The 20,309-nt window shown below is 36.1% G+C and overlaps 1 protein-coding gene across 4 annotated transcripts in view; it reads left to right on the top strand.

Annotated features, from left to right (window-relative positions):
• smash (smallish) overlaps nucleotides 1-20,309 on the top strand; it is a 357,062-nt gene that overhangs the window by 214,195 nt on the left and 122,558 nt on the right. For all 4 annotated transcript variants that reach the window (XM_081752343.1, XM_081752341.1, XM_081752339.1 and 1 more), the window contains exon 3: nucleotides 9,068-9,322. In XM_081752343.1, coding sequence (XP_081608469.1) covers nucleotides 9,158-9,322 — 165 coding nt within the window. In that variant the 5' untranslated portion in view covers nucleotides 9,068-9,157. The remainder of the gene's footprint in view (nucleotides 1-9,067; nucleotides 9,323-20,309) is intronic.

Below are 20,309 nucleotides of genomic sequence, written 5' to 3' on the forward strand. Positions count from 1 at the left end.
CTTCGTAGCGTAGAGAGTTAGGGATGCCTCCCTTCCTTGGAAGAAGCTGGAAGCTAAAAAGAGGATTTCTATCTTCTTTCTCCTCCCCCCTTTTTCTTCGAGAACCCGTAGGGGTCTTCCCTCAACACGGAGCAGACAAAGAAGAAAGGGACTGTATGCGTATACACGCCTGTATGCATGTGTTTATATATTATTGAACAGAAGCGGAAGAGAACGTGGTGAGAGGTGAATTCAAAAATGTTTCGGTTGTGTTAACAACATCCACGTGAGAATAATAAAAGAATAATAAAGTGGCTTGTTCAAGTGATGTATTTTCATTGTTAATTAAAAGTTCTTTGTTTTCTTCGACTTAAAAAATATTTTTCTTTTATCGTTTTTGAGATATTTATACGTGCCTTCCTCAAAAAATATCTTAATTCATTGGGAAGTACTGTAAATGGAACTATGTACATAGCCGTACGTACGTATTACGCTTGTAGCTTACTCTTTGCAGCACAAGGAGCGTTTGGATTGGATTACAGTTCTGTTAGATTCAAAGCAAGTTAAGTCGAGGAGGAAAAAAACGTTATCACTGGCGAGAACAGTTGAAAACAAACTTGATTTTCCGAAGTTGTCAGGTTGATACTGGTTGAATCAAGAAAGTTTGAGAAGCTCGTGTGACAATTACTCATAAAGAGGACATTGTTACTTAGAACGATCCAGATAAATTAAAAAAACAAAACTTTAACTCAAAAAACAAAATTTTAACTAATTTAAACAGGAAGAACACACTATCTATATATCCGCCAGTGCTTTTTGTGTAGGGATACCGTTAAATTTCGAAACAGACCCATTCCATACGATTTAGATAGTGGAATTTGTAGTTTTAGATGCTAATCTCAGATTACATAATACTCAGGAGTACTTGGCAATTCCTTGTACTTTTGTTGAAATAGGTAACTGTTTTATAATTGGTTAAGTTAGGCTAAATTGGCTATTAAGTTGACCATATCCTTAAACTATAATAATAATAATAATAATAATAATAATAATAATAATAATAATAATAATAATAATAATAATAATAATAATAAACATTGGGTTTGCCCATTTCTCTCATGCTCTGTGTCTCTATGATTGCGTTGTCAGAATTCACGTAAATTCCGTGCAATAATAATATAATTAATCTTACATGGCAATATTGTCTTCTGTGAGTAGTTTCCTCCCACGTTATCATTCCACAAATTCTTCCATCATCATTCATTTACTTTAATCATTCGTCTCTCTCAGCCTGAAAGGCATAATCGTGCGACGTTAAATTGAAAGATTTCATTTAAATAGCAATACAGCTGGAAAATGCAGTACGGCTGATCGGTCATTCTGAACAACCAATATTTCACAGCTGGACCACACTGGGAGAGAAAAGGCAGAGAGAGAGAGAAAAGGCGGCTATATACATATCATTAAGTATTCTGCCTTTTATTAAGTTCTGGGACTAATGACGTTTTTTAGGTTTGGGTCTGGACATCTTTCTTCCACATTTCTCTATCTTCAGCTTGCTCATTTAACTCCAAATATTTTCTTCTATTATTCAAATCATCGACCAGTTGTGTTCTTCCTGTTCCTCACTTTCCTTCCATCTTTTCTTCAATGGCAGTATGAAGAAGACAATTTTGTCGCAAGGTGTGTCCAACCTAATATGTCTTCTTGCGAAGAATGCTGGCTGAAAGCGTCTTCTCTCCTGCTCTTTTTAAAACATCTTCGTTTGTTATTCTCTCTGTCCATTCTCTTCGTCTTCGTCCAATACCGCACTTCGAAGCTCTACTATTTCTTCTCTAACTTGCGTAATGTCCAAGTCTAATATTCCATATATATAGCACTTGACCAATTTCTTCCTTAGTCCATTATTAAGGCTGCTAGTTAAGAGTGACCTTTTCTTGTTGAATGCTTCTTTGGCTATGGCAATTCTCGACCTGCTCTCTTTGGTGCAGTACGCCAAAATACTTTCCAGGTATTTGAAATGATCGACCTCTTCAAGTTCTTTTCTTTTACTCTGACTCCATAAGAGTGAGTTTCCACGAGTTATTCTCATGACTCAATTTTTCGATGTTGCTTTCCATTCCATATAGTTTTCCAGTGTCAACTATTTTGTCAATCATCTCCTGTAGTCCTCCTTCCGTTGTAGTTATAATAACCGTATCATCCGCATACCTGATCGTGTTAATGATATGCTCTGCAATCTTGAGTTATATATTATTTTGGTATAAATTGTAGCAGATTACTATGCGTTTATTTTAATAGAGAGCATCGAGAACTACGTGCGAAAGGAAGATCTATTAAAACCACGAAAACACTGAATATCTAATCGTAATAATATGTAAGGTAGAGAATAACAGTCTTGCTTACTCTACAACTTCTCTGATGATGACTGCTGTTGTAGACGAAATATAGCTGTTTTTCGGAATCGATCTAGCGTCCCAAAAATAGGTTCTTCCAATTTGTAGAATTTGAACTACGTACGGTAAGAGGGATAGAACGAGGGACTCCTACATCAACTTTTGCTTCTTGTAGAAAAACACCTTTTGATCAAATTATTTTGTGCCTGAAATTTGTATTTGCCTTTCCACATCTTTAAAATGGCATAATTAGCTTAATTAGTAAGTACGCCTATGTCAGCGATTTGATTAATCTGTGATATGTTAGATGCACTAAGTCCATCTATATAATAAAACAGGTTTCAATGTTTTAATTTTACACGGAAGTAATAGTGATAATGTTATCGTATCATTGATCGTATATGTATGTTGATGATAATCAAGATAAGTAAATGGCCACACATCCTGTTCCTTAATTGTCCTTCCTTATGTGGTGCAAATACAAGATGAGAAGTGGTGATTTATATGCTGAAACATCAGAACTTGTTTAGCTAATCGAATGAAAGTTTGTCAAGTCATTTATTGGAAGCTTTTTGAAGAGTTTTCACGTAAAGTGCTTAATCATTGTACACAAACAAAAGCCTGCTATGATGTATATCTTACAAGAGTAAAAGAAAATACAAGAAAATTTATTATTATTTTGGAGGCGGGGAGCAGAAAGGTTAAAATGCAATAATTTTCAACAACAATGACGTATCGCGTAAGTTTTATGCTTCATCGAAAGCAATTAAAATTGAACATAAAGACTCAGCCAAGAATTCTTTCGTTTTTTCTTGCTTTTTTTTTCTTCTGTTGAAATGTTCGCTTGATAACGATGTAATAATCACGAGATAGAAAATACTGAACATTAAGAAGGCGCGCAAGAGGCAGATCTATTAAAACCACGAAAAAAGTTAATTAAAAGATAATCGCTGAATAGATAATCGCTATAATCTATGAGGGAGAGAATAACAATCTTGCTTACATTATAACTTCTCTGATGATTGCTGCTTAGACGAAATATAACCGCGCTACTTCAGAAAGAGACTTCTAGACTACAAAGGAGAATCAGAAACTAAGGTTACAAGGCCGATATTTCTGGAGTTTCGTCTATTATAGAGGAGTGAGGAGTGTGCGGTAATTGTAATACATGAAGTTGGCAACTGTGCAGAGTTTCAGCCACCCGCCACCTATGGTGCTAGTTGTAAATAAAACAAATGGCGACTCGCGAAACTGGTCTCGCGAAGACGTCCGCTTAGTTATTCGATTTCTGTGGGCGAAACATGCAACCGCGGCTGAAATTCACTGGCAGCTGGTGGATGTTTACGGAGAGACTGTAATGTCTCGTCAGCATTTCGCAGAATGGTGACGAAAGTTTGAGGCTGATAGAGAAAACGTTACCGACGAGGAGCGCAGTGGCCGACCCTGCACGACATCAACAGATTTGAATACAGCTGGGACATTATCAACCACCCTCAGTACAGTTCTTACCTCTCTCCAGGCGACTTCACCTGTTCCCGCACTTGAAGGAGCACCTAGGAGGCAGTCGCTTCGCTTCAAATGGGGAGATGAAACACTTCGTGGCAACGTGGCTAAATACTCAAGGACAGGATTTTTACCAGGAAGTAATTGTCGAACTCATTCCACAATGTAACAAGTGCTTCAACCGATATGGTAACTGTATCGAAAAATGACTTAATGTATGTACTATCTGTTGGCTGTATTGGTTGTATGAAATAGTATATACACATTTCATTGCAGACTTCGTAGCCTCACTTCCTGATCATTCCTCGTATATTATGTATAAGTTTGAGAAGTTTCGTAGAACGGCTATGTCCCTCTGACAAGTACCTCAGCAAAAAAAGGCACGGGTAAAAGATACTGAGATATCGAGAAATGATTTTTTAAAAATATAATCAGTCTCTCAAAGTAAGTTCTATGTCTATCCTTATCTCTCTATTAGTACGGTTAAAATTGTTCGAATATTTCTAATAAAACTCCAACTGTCCAAAACAGTATATATATTTTAAGATTGTATATTTGTGTTATATGTAACATAGCTTTCCTCCGACACATATCAAGGCTATGTTACATAGCCGAAACTGTAACACAAATATATAATCTTAAAATATAATACTGCTTGGTCAGTTTGAGTTTTATTAGCAATCTTGAATTTTCCAAAGCTGCAATGAATAATTTACAAATTCGAGTATTTATTAACCTGAATATTTTTTTTTGCTGTTATTCGACTATCCGAAATTTGTTTTCAATATTCGAACTATTATTCGAGTAATTATTCGTTATTTCACTAATTGTTCGAACAATGAGTATTGTTTGAGTAATCGAGTAATTGAAAGAATCGATTATTCGAAACATTCGAATAATAAGTTATTTGAATTTTTAACAGCACTATTCTCTACTAAAACTGAACAGTATAAATTTATTACTACTTCCGGTATAGAGCACAAAACGGTAAGATATAGCGAGGAACGGATTTTTGATATGGTTTCAGCGTCCAAAGAATAATGCGTATCTCCATTTTTATCCTTCTATTCAAACCGAAAGCGGTATGAATATGGGATTTCGGTTTCAACACTGGTCCCCTTAGAGCACAAACCGTAAGAAATAGCCGGAAATGGCTTTCTGATACGGATTCAGCGTCTCAACAACAAGTTTCATCTCGACCTTTGGTTTCATCTCAACCGTTTCCTAAAAGTTGTGGAAATTATGATTTTCGGTTTCAGTACTGATACCAATATGAAAAATACTGTTGTAGATAGCAAGAAGTATTATTATTATTATTTTTAAGTATGGATTTAATACCGCAGGAACAGATTCCACGTCTGATCTTATCACTCTGTTCCATTCAGAAGTCACAGATCTATTATGTCAGCCTTTAGTATTGAATCCGCGTAGTTTGAAAGTCTATTGTAAGTTCACAACGTGGAATGAAACTCTGTTGTTTTATAATAATACGACTAATCTTTTTGTATTGTATATTTTTTCAGCTTTCATGTATTGTCCTTTATTTATTATGAGGTTGTATCCCGGTTAGTCGACAATTCGAAACGGAGAATTGTCCCATAATTTTTATTTAACACTCTCATTCTTGAATTTAAACATGTAATTGACGATAGGTGTCGTTATAAAAATGTCATACAAATTAGCTTGACATTATTGTTACGTCACAAGAATATCGCCACTAACGGACACGGTGGTAACTAAGCACGGTACCAGCTTTCCTTCTTTTACTATAATTAAAAATAATCTAATCGCTGAACAAAGCAAACTAATTTATTATTATAAAGCTAATATTTGGTGACAGTTTCGCCAACTAACCACGTGGCTTCATCAGTGTTTCAGACATTTCTGATGTTTTTTTCTTGCATGATATGCTGGAGTTAAATGAGAATGACCCATATATATTTGTAATGTTTAACTATTCTTGTCAGACAATTGGAAACCCATGTAATTACGAACTCATTCATGCTAGTAACCTCTCAATTTGTCATATTTTGATTCATATAGGAAAGAAAATGGTTATCCTACTTTTGAATCTGGTTTATTGGCCCCACCTACCTACATTAGGGTAAATGGACAAGAATTTGCCTTTGGGTAGAAAATTGAGATAGACGTAGTGCCTCTAGGAATGTCAGCAAGCTATATTCTGTGCTGAAGTACTGTATCTCTGTATTGAGAATATGGAGCGCCATTTGAGGTTTATTAGTTCACTGTGTTACCAACAACCTAACTTACTGAATACATAATACAGTCGTACTAATCCCGTACAAGTAGAAACTCCTTCCCATACCCTTTTCTCCATAGATGTGTTATAATCATCTAAGTCGCTTGTTCATCTACGCAACGGTCCTGTCCAAATGTATATACATTTTATCTGTTGGATGTTTACGGTCCTTAGTTACGGGATCATCGTTCACTAGTAGGAAGGAGCCAGACGCCTTGAAGATGTTTTCGGATGATCGTCTCGCTATAATGCGCGGCTGCCGTGCTATTAACTTCGATAGTGGAACTAATGAAAATATGTTGGTCACGTGGGATTTTTCTTCTTTCTTCATTTTTTTTTAAATGAAATTTATTCCTCGTGTTTTAGGAAGAAAAAATGTACATTCTTTGCTTTCTTTGTGCCGCTGTTGCTGTGTTTTAATATGTCTATACATTCAAGTGAAGGTCAAACTCACGTGTTACCTGCTAGCCGAGCTGTGTAGTTAGCATCCTGTTGATTTTATGAAAAGCTTTAAAGTTTGTACCTTTTTTAAAAATGTATTAGGAAGCAAAAACATTTGTATATATATCGTGTTAAGTATAAAAAAATGTAAATTGTACAAAAGTAACAGCGGCTTAAACTTTTAAAAAATGTAGTTGCATCCTTGAAGTTCGAAAGAAAAGAAAAAAAAAAAAGCCTTTAGCAGCATACCTTTCTTGACCATTGAATCGCAGTCATCAGTTAAATCCAGTGAAGCATAAAGATTATAAAAGACTAAAAAGGAATAGGTAGATAACGCAAGACCAATTAGTTTTCTACCGTTCTGTTTGTGTATGCACAGTATAAGGTCAAAGGAGATTGTAAAGGAGATGTACTTGAAGGAACAAAAACTCTCACGAACGAAATGTACAAAGTTTATTTTGTTAATTTCAACTTTAATCACATTCAGATGTATATACAGGGTGGCGATAAACCTCGAAAACTGGAAAAAGTCAGGGAAATATCTGGGAATTCTGCTAAAAGTTAGAGAATTTCGATTTGCTAAGAATTAGATTTTAAAAACATTTTGAAGATTTCAAATATGGTTGAAGGTGATATCCAATATTGCTTAGATTATTCTTCAGTTATTACAGATGGAAGAAACCGCTCGAAGAAAGAATAAGATCGTGATACAATATCCAGGTTGTTGTTCCTGTCAAGAAAAAGAAAATGAGATTCCTCATGGTATCCAAACTCTTCAATAGCGTTCGCTCTTCGCTAGAGACTTACATGTACAATAAGTGCAAAGATGTGAAAGATTTTACATCAGTTAGACTAGGAAGAAATAGTTTGTTAATGATAAACTTGAAGAATAACTAGTAGAAAACTGTGAACCATGGAAGGGGCCGCGGTGGCTCAGTGGTAGAGAGTTACTTCTGGTGCTTGGGGTCCCGGGTTCGATCCCAGCCCCTGCTAAGTGAACTTTGTGGTGGACGAACACCGCGTGCGTGGGTTTTTTCGGGGTTCTCCCGTTTCCTCCAACTTTCTTCATTCCACCATTTCATTCATTACTCATCACCGTCTCCTTTAGCCTAACCGACATAACCGTGGGACGTAAAACTCAAAGATTTCATTTTTTTTGTAAGCCATGGATGAACGATTTATTGCCTCACCGCGCATAACATAAGATAACTGTCATTCCAGTTAACAGTGAGAAACAATATTGAACATTCGTTTGCTCTTGAAGAGGGTAAACTGTCGCTTTACAGTTTTCGCAAAGAACATCCAGAAATATCACTACCGATACTACAATCTATGTCATTAGCCAGATCTAGAGGTTTTATTATTATTATTATACAAAAGTAGACTAAAAACCCAACACACTTTTTTCCCCCTCTCCCACGAAATGAAAACAGTGCTAATCCTAAGAACAAGCCTTCTTCCAAAAGTAGACTCCTTGATAAGGATTTTTCTTCAGAAGATTCACTAATTCCTCTTTTTTCAAGATTCACTAATTCCTCTTTTGCTGACAGTGCGGATGAATATATTTTCTTCTCAGCTATATAAACTGGTCAAAAGTGGTGTACGATGGATACGATGCATCCAATGTCTTCGATGGATACATGAACTATTTGTAGACATTGGCCTTCCCCGCACCCCCCCCCCCCCAAAAAAAAAGAACAGTGGCAGGCCTTTGTTTTCGGTTTTTACCAATAGTTGGGACTTATGCGACTTTGTGATCGCTTGCTGTAGATTAGTAGAATAATGTTTAGAAAGTTGACTATTTTGTGCATGTTTATACAATGAAATATCATTCAGATATAATTAAAATAAAATAATTCACACTTCAGAAATTTTTGTTTTCCTTGAATCCTCAGAAAATCTGCACCCGATATTAGAAACTTGCATTATCCGATATTAGTCAACTTTTATTAAAAATTAAATAATTGCAACTCCATAATACATGTATCTTTCTTTTAACATTTACTTATGGATTCATGGATCCAGAACTCTAAAATTATGGTAAATTAATTAGAAATATAATTTACCCCAGTTGTTGAAAAAACCTTAAATGTAACAAGTGATTCTCATGTAATTTCAAAAGGTGAATTTGGATCAGTTGGTAGAAAAATAGTTGAACTGCTTAACCAATCAAGTTTGCTTGAGATCGATCGAAGTCAAAAACTAAAGCCGATAAACATTTAAATTACGCGTAAGCTAAGGGAGAGATAAATGGGAATTACGCCGAAAGTAATATATGATAAAACCACTAAAGAAAGAAGAAAGTATATACACATAAAGAAAAAGCAAGTGTATTTATCTCAGCAGTGTGCAAAGCTGATTATATACAATTCTATGAAAAAGACAATTTTTATTATTATTATTATTATTATTATTATTATTATTATTATTATTATTATTATTATCTGTCGCGTAATGATTCTAATTATTCATGTTTTATGTTTTATAGGGGCCATAATCATGGGCGGCTGGGCCTTGTAAACAGGCCGGTAGCTGAGCTGATCTTGTGGTGTGGTGTTGTATTGTGGGGCCGGACGGAATGCCTGTGACGACCCGCTACTCGGCCGCGCTGGAGCAACCGTACTGCGAGTCGGGCCCAGCCAGCCCCATGGAGCGGCGGAGCAGCAACTCCACCGACAGCCTCGATGAACGCAGCAGCAATAGCAACAGCAGTAGCACCAGCAGCGGTTCACACTCCAGACAGGTAAGTTATACCAAAAAATGTCACCAGTACTAATGACTTCACGGTAGAATGGCGATGAACAAAAATCCCTCACTACGTTCGATTGTCAATATTTGTTTTTGGATAAACAAATGCTGTTGGAAGTGTTTGTGCTAGTCCATTTTGCTTTTGTTCCGTAAATGGTTTGGAAGATCATTAGTGCTTTTGCTTTCGATTTCATGGTACACCAGATTTACTCCTTGTTCAAGAATACCAATAATACCAGTTGACAAGATATTTCTCGATTGTTCTAATGTTTTAAATAAATTAGATTACATTGAAGAATTGTACACAATATAGATTTACGGGATATTTGTGAAGTAAACTCCTTTCAATGCATACTGTCGCAGTGAAATAAAGAATACATCCTGTAGAGGTGGAAGACACAACAACACTAGAAAGAAGTATTAAATCTTCCTTTTTGGTTTTCTCACAAAGGAAGTATGTATTCATTTCAAAAGTATGTAACAATCCAGACCCTGGTTTTGTATGGTTAAGTGCTCACGTTGATAGTTGAACGTCGTTCCATCGCAGTGCCTAATTGTTAACGCAGAAGCCATGTTATACGCCATTCGGGATATTCTTTGGTTGGTCTCATGTTTTCTCGCTGTATCATTCTCGTGTAACACCTCTCTTATTACTGCTGTTTGCGAAATAGGTTTTCAGCAGAATGACCTCACGAACTGACCAATAAAATTTTTCATTTCTTTAAATAGTTTTTGTATCTGTTGCGATGGCGACGACTCATCTGCCCAAAATATTAAGAAAAGAATTCCACCGTGGTATGTCGTACTGTAGGACAAATGAAAGCGATTCATTTCGTCTCGTAACTGGGACTTTCAGATGTAAATCCCACATTCGACCTTCGTGACTATATTTTTTTCCCCCGCTCCCGTCAAGAAAACGATTTCATTCCAGATTGATTTGAAATCTGAAATACAGACGTGTTCAAACTATTAGACTCATGCTCAAAAAATGCAAAATTGATGTAGGAGTCCTAATTTCAGAGTTCTAGAACCTTTAATTTAATGGTTAAACCACAATATAGGATCCTTCATTTGTTTACTGTACAGTTGAAGTGGTGATATCACCGTTGAACAGCAGATGGTATTAGTGAGGGGGGAGTGGTGTTTCAGTTGTAGATAGCTATTGTGGTTCCTATCAACAAGTTACAGTCTAAAGTGTTGTGGTTGCTGTCGTAAGAAGTTAACGAGATTCAAAATGTTCAACAGTTCGAATAGGCCAGTTTAAAATGATCGTGACGTGTTTCGTGTATCAATCTTTTATTCTGTATAGTCCTATAATTGCAGCATAATGGGAAAAGCAAAAGACATTTTTCCGCGTAAAATGGAAGTTAACAAAATACTTCTGGTGGAAAACAAGATATACGCGGCAATACATTGCTATAATAGTAGAGTTGTGATAGAACAAAAATCTGTCAGTAGAATCTCTGTTGAAATGAACAAGAGACAAAGTAGGGTTGGGAAGTGTGGGCGAAAACCAAAGCTATCGCTAAGAAGTATCAAAAAACTAAAAAGATTGGCTCTGGGAAACAGAAGTGCAACTTCTAATAGACTTAAGCATAAAAATGGCTGAGTATGGCGCAGACATTTGGCCTGAAAGTGTTCGAAGGATTCTTTGTGCCGAGGGAATAAAAGCACACGGTCAAGAAAGAAAACCAAAATTAGAGTTTACTTCAATTATGGCAAAGAAGCGCCTCGGATGGGCACAAGGCCTAGAATATTGTACTGCTGACGATTGGAGAATAGTATGTTTCAGTGATGAATCATGTATCTTTGTGTCTTATGAGTGTTCACAATATGTGCGACGTTGACGTGGGAGGAATTCAAGTTGGAATGTCTTTAATAAACCGTAAACATCCTACTTCAGTCATGGTCTGGGGTGTGATCTCTGTCTTCGGGCCTGGAAGACTGTATATAGTAGAGAGGACAATGAAGCACTACGTACAAGTTTTTCAAGAAGAACTGCTTTCCCAAACTGCACTCTGGTTTGATGACGTACAATTTATATTTATGCATGATGGAGTCCCATGCCACCGGGCCAAAGCTGTGACGAAATTCTTCTAGGACAACGAAATTAGTGTTCTTCCGTGACCAGGCACTAGTCCTGATATGAACCCGGTTGAGAACTTTTGGAACTTCATGAAAGAAAAGCTAGAGAAGAAGCACATTAGAACCAAACTTCAATTGATCAAGGAGATCAACAATTTGTGGTATCACGATGCTGAATTGAAGGCAAAATGTGCTAGACTCGTACATAGGATGTCACAAAGGACAAAGAGTAAAGAATAAGGGATTTCTTTGTGGGGTGATAATTTTCTTGTAATTATTCCATTTCATTTTTTTGTTTCCAATTTGTATATACACACTTTATAGTAATTATATTTGAAAGTTATGTACACATTTGTTTTATTGATATTGAAAAGCATATGTCACACCCACTAGAAATTAGGACAGAGTTACAAAGTAGTAATTTGGACTAAGTTCGAACGCATTTTCTCATGTAATATTGTAAGAATAGTAAAATGTTCAGAAACTGAATGTTGAGTCTAATAATTTGAACACGTCTATAAGCGGTTTTTAATTGATGTTTTAAAAATATTGATAAATTGGTCTAGATAGGTGATACACCAATCTTTATTGATTTAAGTAGTGGATACAACTATATTGCCTGATGTAGGTGCTGATACAACTATCTTCACTGACATTCTACACTTCTCCTGACGATAATTCTTTCGTGTTAGCACTTACCAGAGATCCCTCAAGGTATTCAAATTTTCGCCATTGAAATGCACAAGTGTATTATTGTCTCTTAACTAACATTTATAAGATTCGTATACATAATTCTTAGGAATTCATTTTGCATTGTTTGTCCTTGAATGAAACAGCACCACAGTTGTTTACCGATGCTGATTCATTGTAAATGCATTATTGTGATATTTAAAAGCAACCACACCTTGGAATGCACTGACCACTATACAAATCACTTCTCAGCATGATGGAATGGGTGACACTATGCATCTCGGGTTCTAGTGTCAGACTACTAACGGTACTGGGAAATTTGCATTCATTGCTTTAAAGTGAAAAAGTGTTTTCGTACGAACACTATGATGATAGATATAAATTTTGCCTACAATATGTTTTGCATACTGGTGTTTTATTACTTGTGCGTTACTTTAGGATTCAGTTCGACGGTATCGAAATTTTACTTTGAACTAATGGTGTGTATTTTCTCCAAATTGTACTCAAGTTAACCTCACGTATTTAGGGCTATTTAACATCATTACTAACGTTGAGGTTGGATCGCAAAATTTTTGAGGATGTCCGTCTCATGAAATGATCCCTTCTCCAGATAACTGTTCATTTTGGAAAATATTCATTTTTCTTCCACTTTTTGTGTTAATTTCGTGTTCTTTACTATCAATATACTACACGATTCTTTTCATTACATAAACTGAACCCAGTAAATAATTTGCTTCTGGAAACTTTTCTTTCACTAATAATAGGCCATATTGATTCAAGAGCATTGTAATATTATTGATTTATACACTTATTACATACAATATAATATTGCTTTATATACATATGTAATGATAATAATAATATTACATAATATTGTAATAATGTTGTAATATTATTAATCAGAGAAACAGGATTGATACTTGCTGAATGATCTAGAGCATGTCTTGGACAAGAAAAAGCAGATCGATTGGGATGCGATGAGAAATTGAACTATAGCAGTCGGCAGCATTAAAGCTACGTACTTGTGAGAATTCCAATAGTAGTTGTCAGGAATGAAGAACCAATATCACATCGTGGGTTATCACATATAGCATGGAGCACCATAAACACTGGCGTCTCTGCCATGTAAAATTTGGGGAGGACATCAAAGAAATTGATTTAAATGGTACTTCCTAGTCCAACCTGTTTATTATCTTCGATTCCATTTTTACTCTTCTGCTTACCTTCACGGATCCCCTGAGATATATCAAGAACTGTTATGTTCGTTTCACAGCCTGTATATTATAATCAAAAAATATTATTATTTATATGTTATTCTATCGTTAGTAAATAATTAAATTAGAATAAAATATTGAATATTTTGTACTTCAAAATTTTGGGGGACGTGTCCCCCCCGCCAGAGATGTCCGTGACGATAGATTATACCTTGTTGGGAACTTGGAAATTATAGTCCCGCGATTGCTCAACACGTTATTTATTTTGACAGCTGACGAGTGGATGCATTTCCATGATGAATTATACTTGCTTTATTAAGATTTCTTGTTTTATTAAGAGTTCTTCGGCTTGGAAAGTAATCTTCGAAAGTATGACAGCCTTGTGTGAATTTCCTAGTTTGTAGATACAAAGATGGACAGCATGGACAAGTCTCATTTTACCTCCAGGTTGAACAAGAAAACAGGGAAGGGCAAAGGCAGGCTGAAATTGACCGCAGAGTAACATACGTAATACTCACATATTTCAACTTTTTTCCTCCGAAATGATGCTCAACCAGTATGTAAAAGATCATTCTAGTTCATTAAACTTATGTAAGGAAACAATTAAAAATTCTGCATTCCACAGTTCAGCAAGAAAATGTGTGTGTGTACAGGCCTATATGGACAAATTTTATTACTTTTGTTTTCGTATTCAGCCATTACAGAGACTATTTTCCTTGCCCAAGGTCATTGGTAGTTTGTCATTAGCATTTCCCGTCCGCCAACACTATTATGCAGAGAATTCTTTCCTCTTTTTCCAGAAGCACGTGGCTTTTATTTTAACATTTAATCCTACGCGTGGTCAGTGGAGAAAATGCGCAATTTTCTTGTAAGCATTTGTTTGGATCTTGCTTATACTAGTTCTTGCTTCTTAAAGAAACGAATAAGACAAAAAGTTGCTGCCAGTTGCCAATAGTGTACTTTAAAAGGGAAAACAATACGGAGGCGAATAGTTTTAGGTTGTTAGTAAATTCGTCAAAGAAGTTGTGTTTTTTTGCAATAAAAGAAATATTGATCTTTTTTTTCCTTCTTCATAGCAGGGGCGTCATTTAGGGAGGGCAGGGAGGGGCGATTGCCCCCCTGAGTTGGAGATTTATATAGATTTTTATTAATAAAATAGTAGTAAAACAGTAAAAAAATGCGAAATTTTACTTTTATCAAGGGGTATTCCCCCCCCAAGCAAAATTTGAAATGACGCTCCTGCTTCATAGGTTTAAAGTTATTTTAGCTTTAGAAATCTTGATACGGCTTTTTAAAGGAATACATACGAATACTCGGCCAACTTTATCGTGGAGGGGGCACGGCTCAGTCGTAGAGCGCTTACCCCTGGTGCGGGGTTTTTGGTTCGATTCCCGGCCAAGTAAATTTGTGGTAAACAATATCGTGTCCGTGGATTTTCTCGGAGTACTCCCATTTCCTCACACATTCTCATTCCATCAATTCTTCTAACATCATTCACTTCTTTTAATCATCGTCTCTCTTAACCTAAAGGGTATAAACTGAAAGATTAACTTTATGGTGATAGCATCGTTATTTATTTATTTAGTTAATTGATTTATTTTCTGCTGTAACTCTGGGTTCATGGCTTCGTATGGAGATATTATAAAATGTTTAAGAATAACACTTTACAGATATTATACATTAAAAAATATAACATATCAGTAATATTAAAATAGTAACGTAATATTCAAACATTATTTGCCGCTCGTAATACACTTTTGCTCCACACATAAAGTAAATTTTAAGTCATGATCTTATACCCCCCCCCAAAAAAAAACCCTGATTGGAGGTATTCCTATATGCTACAGAATTAGATAATTGTGTAACAATAATTTAAAATGTCTTTTAAATTGCAAATTTGTCACTTCGTTAACCGGAAATTTTGTATATGAATATGATTGATGATTCTAAAGTTTGTAGTGTTGGTAGGGTTGCCAACTCTGGGAAATTAAATAACCGGCACCATCTCAAAATTCTCTATGACATAGGTCTAAGTGTGAAGTATCTCTGTTCCAATCCATCCATGGAAATTAAATGTAATAACGTAAACAAAGGTGCATTAGCACCTGCATTCTGCATATCCTTAGTATATTCACTAATAAGCTTAATAGATACATTGTGTTATAAATGAGAAACTGGAATCAGCATTGATCATTTGATTATATTTACAGTAACTGCCACTTTTTTAAAATTATCGAAACAGATGAGCAAAAGTATATTAATCTTTACGTGGTAATTTTGGATTTGGAAAATGAAATTTACTCTTTAAACTTATACTTCAACTACAAGAATTTTGCTTTAAGAAATACTTTTTCACTCTCAATAAATGTATAAATTTCCTTACAAGTAATTTTCAATTTTTTCCTAATACAGTCCCTGTCATCTCTTTAAAGTTATCTATTAATCATTGATAGATGGTGAAAGGTGACAGTTTTGGATTTACAGAATGAAAGTTACTTTTTGAATATACTTCGAATTGGATGAAATTGCTTCAAACTAGATACAAATTTGAAAAAAAAAAAAAAAAAACTGTAATAAAGGGGCTGGTAAGAAGTTTGTACCGGTCACCGGCTTTAATCAAAATGACACCAATATTTCCGGCCTGGCCGGTGAAAAACCGGCCAGTTGGCAACCCTAAGTGTAGATCCGAATTTAGTGGAAAATTTCGCTTATTTGTATGTATGAATGATGATGATTAGAGAATATCTATATGTACACAGAGTAATGATAATATTGTTAGCTTTTGATATAGTGATGTTTAACAAAATGATCTACAGCAAGGGTTAGGAGTTCTTAGTTTCATGTAAGTTGCTTAAACTTACTGCAGCAGTAGATCATCATTTTTAAACATACATTAAAATGTAACAGTGACGTTCATGTCTACAACGCAGGAAACAAAATTGAACTTGCAGTTCCAAGACACAATCATACACACTTTACCAAAAGCATCCAAATACACAAAAATTACCAATTTGTAAGCATACCAAATAACGTAAAAACAAACCAAATGTTGTCGAGAACTGCCCTTGCGCTCCTCAGATAAAGTGTTAGTTTTTTTCTTTTTTAAAAAAAGCAATTTTTTTTTTGTCTTACACATTTTAGTTGAGAATCTGAAACAGGTGTAGGTTATACGAGTACATTTTAATAAAATAAGGATTGTGAAAATGTACATCTATCTATCTATGTAAAAATGAAACTCTCTATGTTTGTGACCTCGTACCTTTTCAACCACCCAACCGATCTCCAAATTTTCAACATAGATGAGGTTCTGGGCTAGGATGGTTTTTATCATTTCACTTTGACAATACCATATAGGGGAGGAAGAGATATATAAAAATAAATAAAACTTGGTAACTCTTGAACCACGCGACCAATCTCGATCGAATTTGCTACATAGGTGAGGTTCAGGCCTGGATGGTTTTGATCATTTCAGTTTGACGGTGCAACTGAGGAGAGGAGGCAGATGGATTGCTGAGATGAACAGTGACTTCGACCGTTTAAAGCCAAATTCAGCTTCCCAACTTGGGGAGGAGTGAGGGGGACGTATAAAAACGATTGAAAATGACCAATATTATTGTCGAATCCGTAGTTTTCGGGGTCACAGAGATGAACAGTGACACTTCTGATGCCTTTGAAATCCAAATTCAGCTCTTTATGTCGAAAATGAAAGTATTCTCCCCGTGCGAAGAACGGGTATTCTGTTAGTAGATTATATAGGTGTATTATTACTTGTCTTTTAAGTAATACTATGTACTTTATACTCCTGAATTATTAAGGAACAACATTCATTTTTTTCTGTTAATACCAATATGAAAATAAGAAAACTTTAATACCATTTTTAAACTATACAGGTATATGGTTAGAACATTAAAAAATAAATTAAAAAAGATGATGATATATTTGCTTTCGAAGGGGATAAGAGTAGTTTGGTCCGTAGAACATTCTGAACAACAAAAATGGTCATTTAAAAAAAAAAAAATCTGGGAAACACTTGTTTATAATACAAAAACGTGCAATTTGAAGTAAAACATACGTTCCATATATAGAAAATGATCCTCTGAGCAATTTGCGTTGACGTGATGGCCCTGAAATCGCCCGCGCACACAACAACGATGGTAAAGGCGAAAAGAATTTCTGGTTGATCAGCAGTGCGTATAGGAAAATAAAGAAGGAAGACTTCGCCAGGTACATCACAATCACCTCAGCACTCCCAGATATAACCTGGTTCACACATCCATTTCGTACAGACAGCTACACACACGCGTTCTGTACAAATCCCATCTTTAACAACATCTACCACCTGTTCACTCTTGCACGGATTTTCCTACAAGAAAACCAATTAAGAGGTGCAACAGTGAAACGATAATGCAGCTCAATGCTTGACAGTAATAATGTCACGTTGCAATCAATCCGTCTCAGTTGAAATTTACTGTAATTTCGGATATGAAGCAACGTGTGTTGTGCGGGGGAGAAGTAGTAGGAGAACTGCTTCAAGGAGATGGATGTTTGATGATTACGTAACTTACATGTTCTTTCATCTCTCTTACAACTGCTTTTTTATCCGCCATGTGCTTTTGTAGACAATTACGATTTTTCCCCCTTTACTTCATACTGACCTCTTTCCTTGATCTTTTTCCCTCGGTGTGCTAGATGAGTTTTGTCTCACGATTTGTTAGCTAATTATTATTTCACATTTGTGTGTTAGCAATGAAAAAATATATTAAGTCATTCTTTTAAATCAGTCAGTTTCTCCTACAAGCAAATTGCTTGCATAAGAACTGTATCACTATGTATTTGGGAAGTATACTCCAATATCTTGAAGTGAGACCGAGATAAATCTTGCTGAAGAAGTGCGGTGGTGGATCCTTTGCCTGTTGTGTAAGGAGTTCCTGATTTGATTCCAGTTACTAAGCTTGTGATGGACAATATTGTATTCATGTATTTTCTCGAATCTCGTTTCCTTCCATAGTTTATTGATATTTACATCCTTAGTTAGTAGCAAAATTAGATCTACATGTGTAAAGTACGGTTGAACGGTAGCACGTTCGGTCAGGGGTGGACTGGCTATGTAAAAAGGGCGCGGTCACATACTCTGGGAGGGCGCCGTCCATCTGAGGCTTTCGCTTGTATGGAATACTCCCTCCTAATAAAAGAAAGTCCCTGGGGCTTCCCTCGGAAAATTAGTACACAAAAAACAACAAAAGATTAAGTAGCTATTGCAGTTAATCATGATAGAATTATACAAATTCAATATTTTCATAAACAAACAAAGAGACTTTGAGTACTAAATACGAAGCGTGTTTTTTAAGTAAGGTCCGTTTTGTTGTAGACACTAGTAGTTCGCGCCATTGACACTAGTAGTTTGTTGTAGACACTAGTAGTACCGCAACTAGCGTGTGCGTCGTGTACCGGCATGCCTCGGGAACAAGTGTGCTCAGTTTCAACTCTGTAGCTGACTTGTACGGTTGTGTTCTGTGCTTTCACAATGTTTAAGACTATCAAGTCGCCCGCCGCGTGTGAGGTTCGCTCAGTGATACGGTTTTTGTCAGCAAGTAACCTGTCTGGTGCAGAATTCATCGACAGATTTGCGAAGTGTACGGTGATACTGTTACGAGAATTCAAAAATGGCCGTGACAACGTCCATGATGAGGACCGCTCCGGTCGCCCTTCTTCGATTACAGTCGATTTAGTGGCTTCAGTTGAAGCGAGAGTTCGTGAGAACACTAAACTGAGGCACTGAGGCGCTTCACAATAACAGGTCTCTCAAACGAATTTCCTGACGTGTCGAGATCAGTGCTTTACAAAATTGTTTCTGAACACCTAAAGTTTAGGAAACTATGCTCCCGTTGGGTCCCGAAACTCCTAAAGAGGACCACAAAAACCAAAGATTTGAGTGTGCCATGAAGTTCTTGACTCGTTATCACGAAGAAGGTGACGGCTTCTTGAGTCAGATCGTAACTGGAGACGAAACATGGGTTTCGCATATCACGCCCGAATCGAAGCAACAGAGCATGGAATGGAGACACACACACTCGCCTGTAAAGGTAAAGGTAAAGGCCAAACAGACTCTGTCCCAGCGCAAAATCATGGCGTCGGTGTTTTGGAATAGGCATGGTGTTTTGTTGGTCGACTTCATGCAGCGAGGAACCACTATCAATGCAGAAGCATACTGCCAAACACTGTGAAAGCTAACCAGAGAGATTCAAAACAAACGACGCGGCATGCTGACAAAGGGCATTGCTCTTCTCCATGACAATGCAAGACCTCACACTGCAGGTCAGACCCGCGATTTGTTGAACAGTTTTGGCTGGGAAGTTTTAGACCACCCACCCTACAGTCCTGATCTTGCGCCGAGCGATTACCATCTGTTCCTCCACCTCAAACAACACCTCAGTGGCAACCGTTACAATGATGACGACGATGTGAAAACGGCAGTGAACTCTTGATTATCGGAGCAGGCGGCAAGTTTTTATGAAGAGGGTATTTTGAAATTGGTTGAGAGGTATGATAAGTGTTTGAACATTCTTGGCAACTATGTCGAAAAATAGAGTAAAGTATGTACTTTCTGAAAATACATTTACTTTTTTGAAATAACCTTTCGTTGTGTACTTATGTTCAAACGGCCTTACTTAAAAAACACGCCTCGTATATTAGGCCTATATAAATCTGCATACTTTAACTGAGACTACAAAAATCACAACAGTTCTTTAAATTCTTCGGCTACATTTGTTAACAGCTTAATTATAACTGAAGATTCGAGTTAAGTTTGGGGCTTATGCTATTTTTCATACTTCTGTCCTTTTAAAGCTGTTCATCATAATATTAACTTATTTTTCATCTATTTTTAAAACCGTTAATAAAAAGTATACATGAAACATTTACTACAAATTAACAAAAGTATATTTAGAATTATATACCTACCTAGATAAAAAAGAAATTCAAAAAGAAAACTGG

Source organism: Thermobia domestica, chromosome 3 (genome assembly GCF_964235325.1).
Source record: "Thermobia domestica chromosome 3, izTheDome1.hap1.1, whole genome shotgun sequence".
In the NCBI taxonomy this organism is placed as follows: Eukaryota; Metazoa; Arthropoda; class Insecta; order Zygentoma; family Lepismatidae; genus Thermobia; species Thermobia domestica.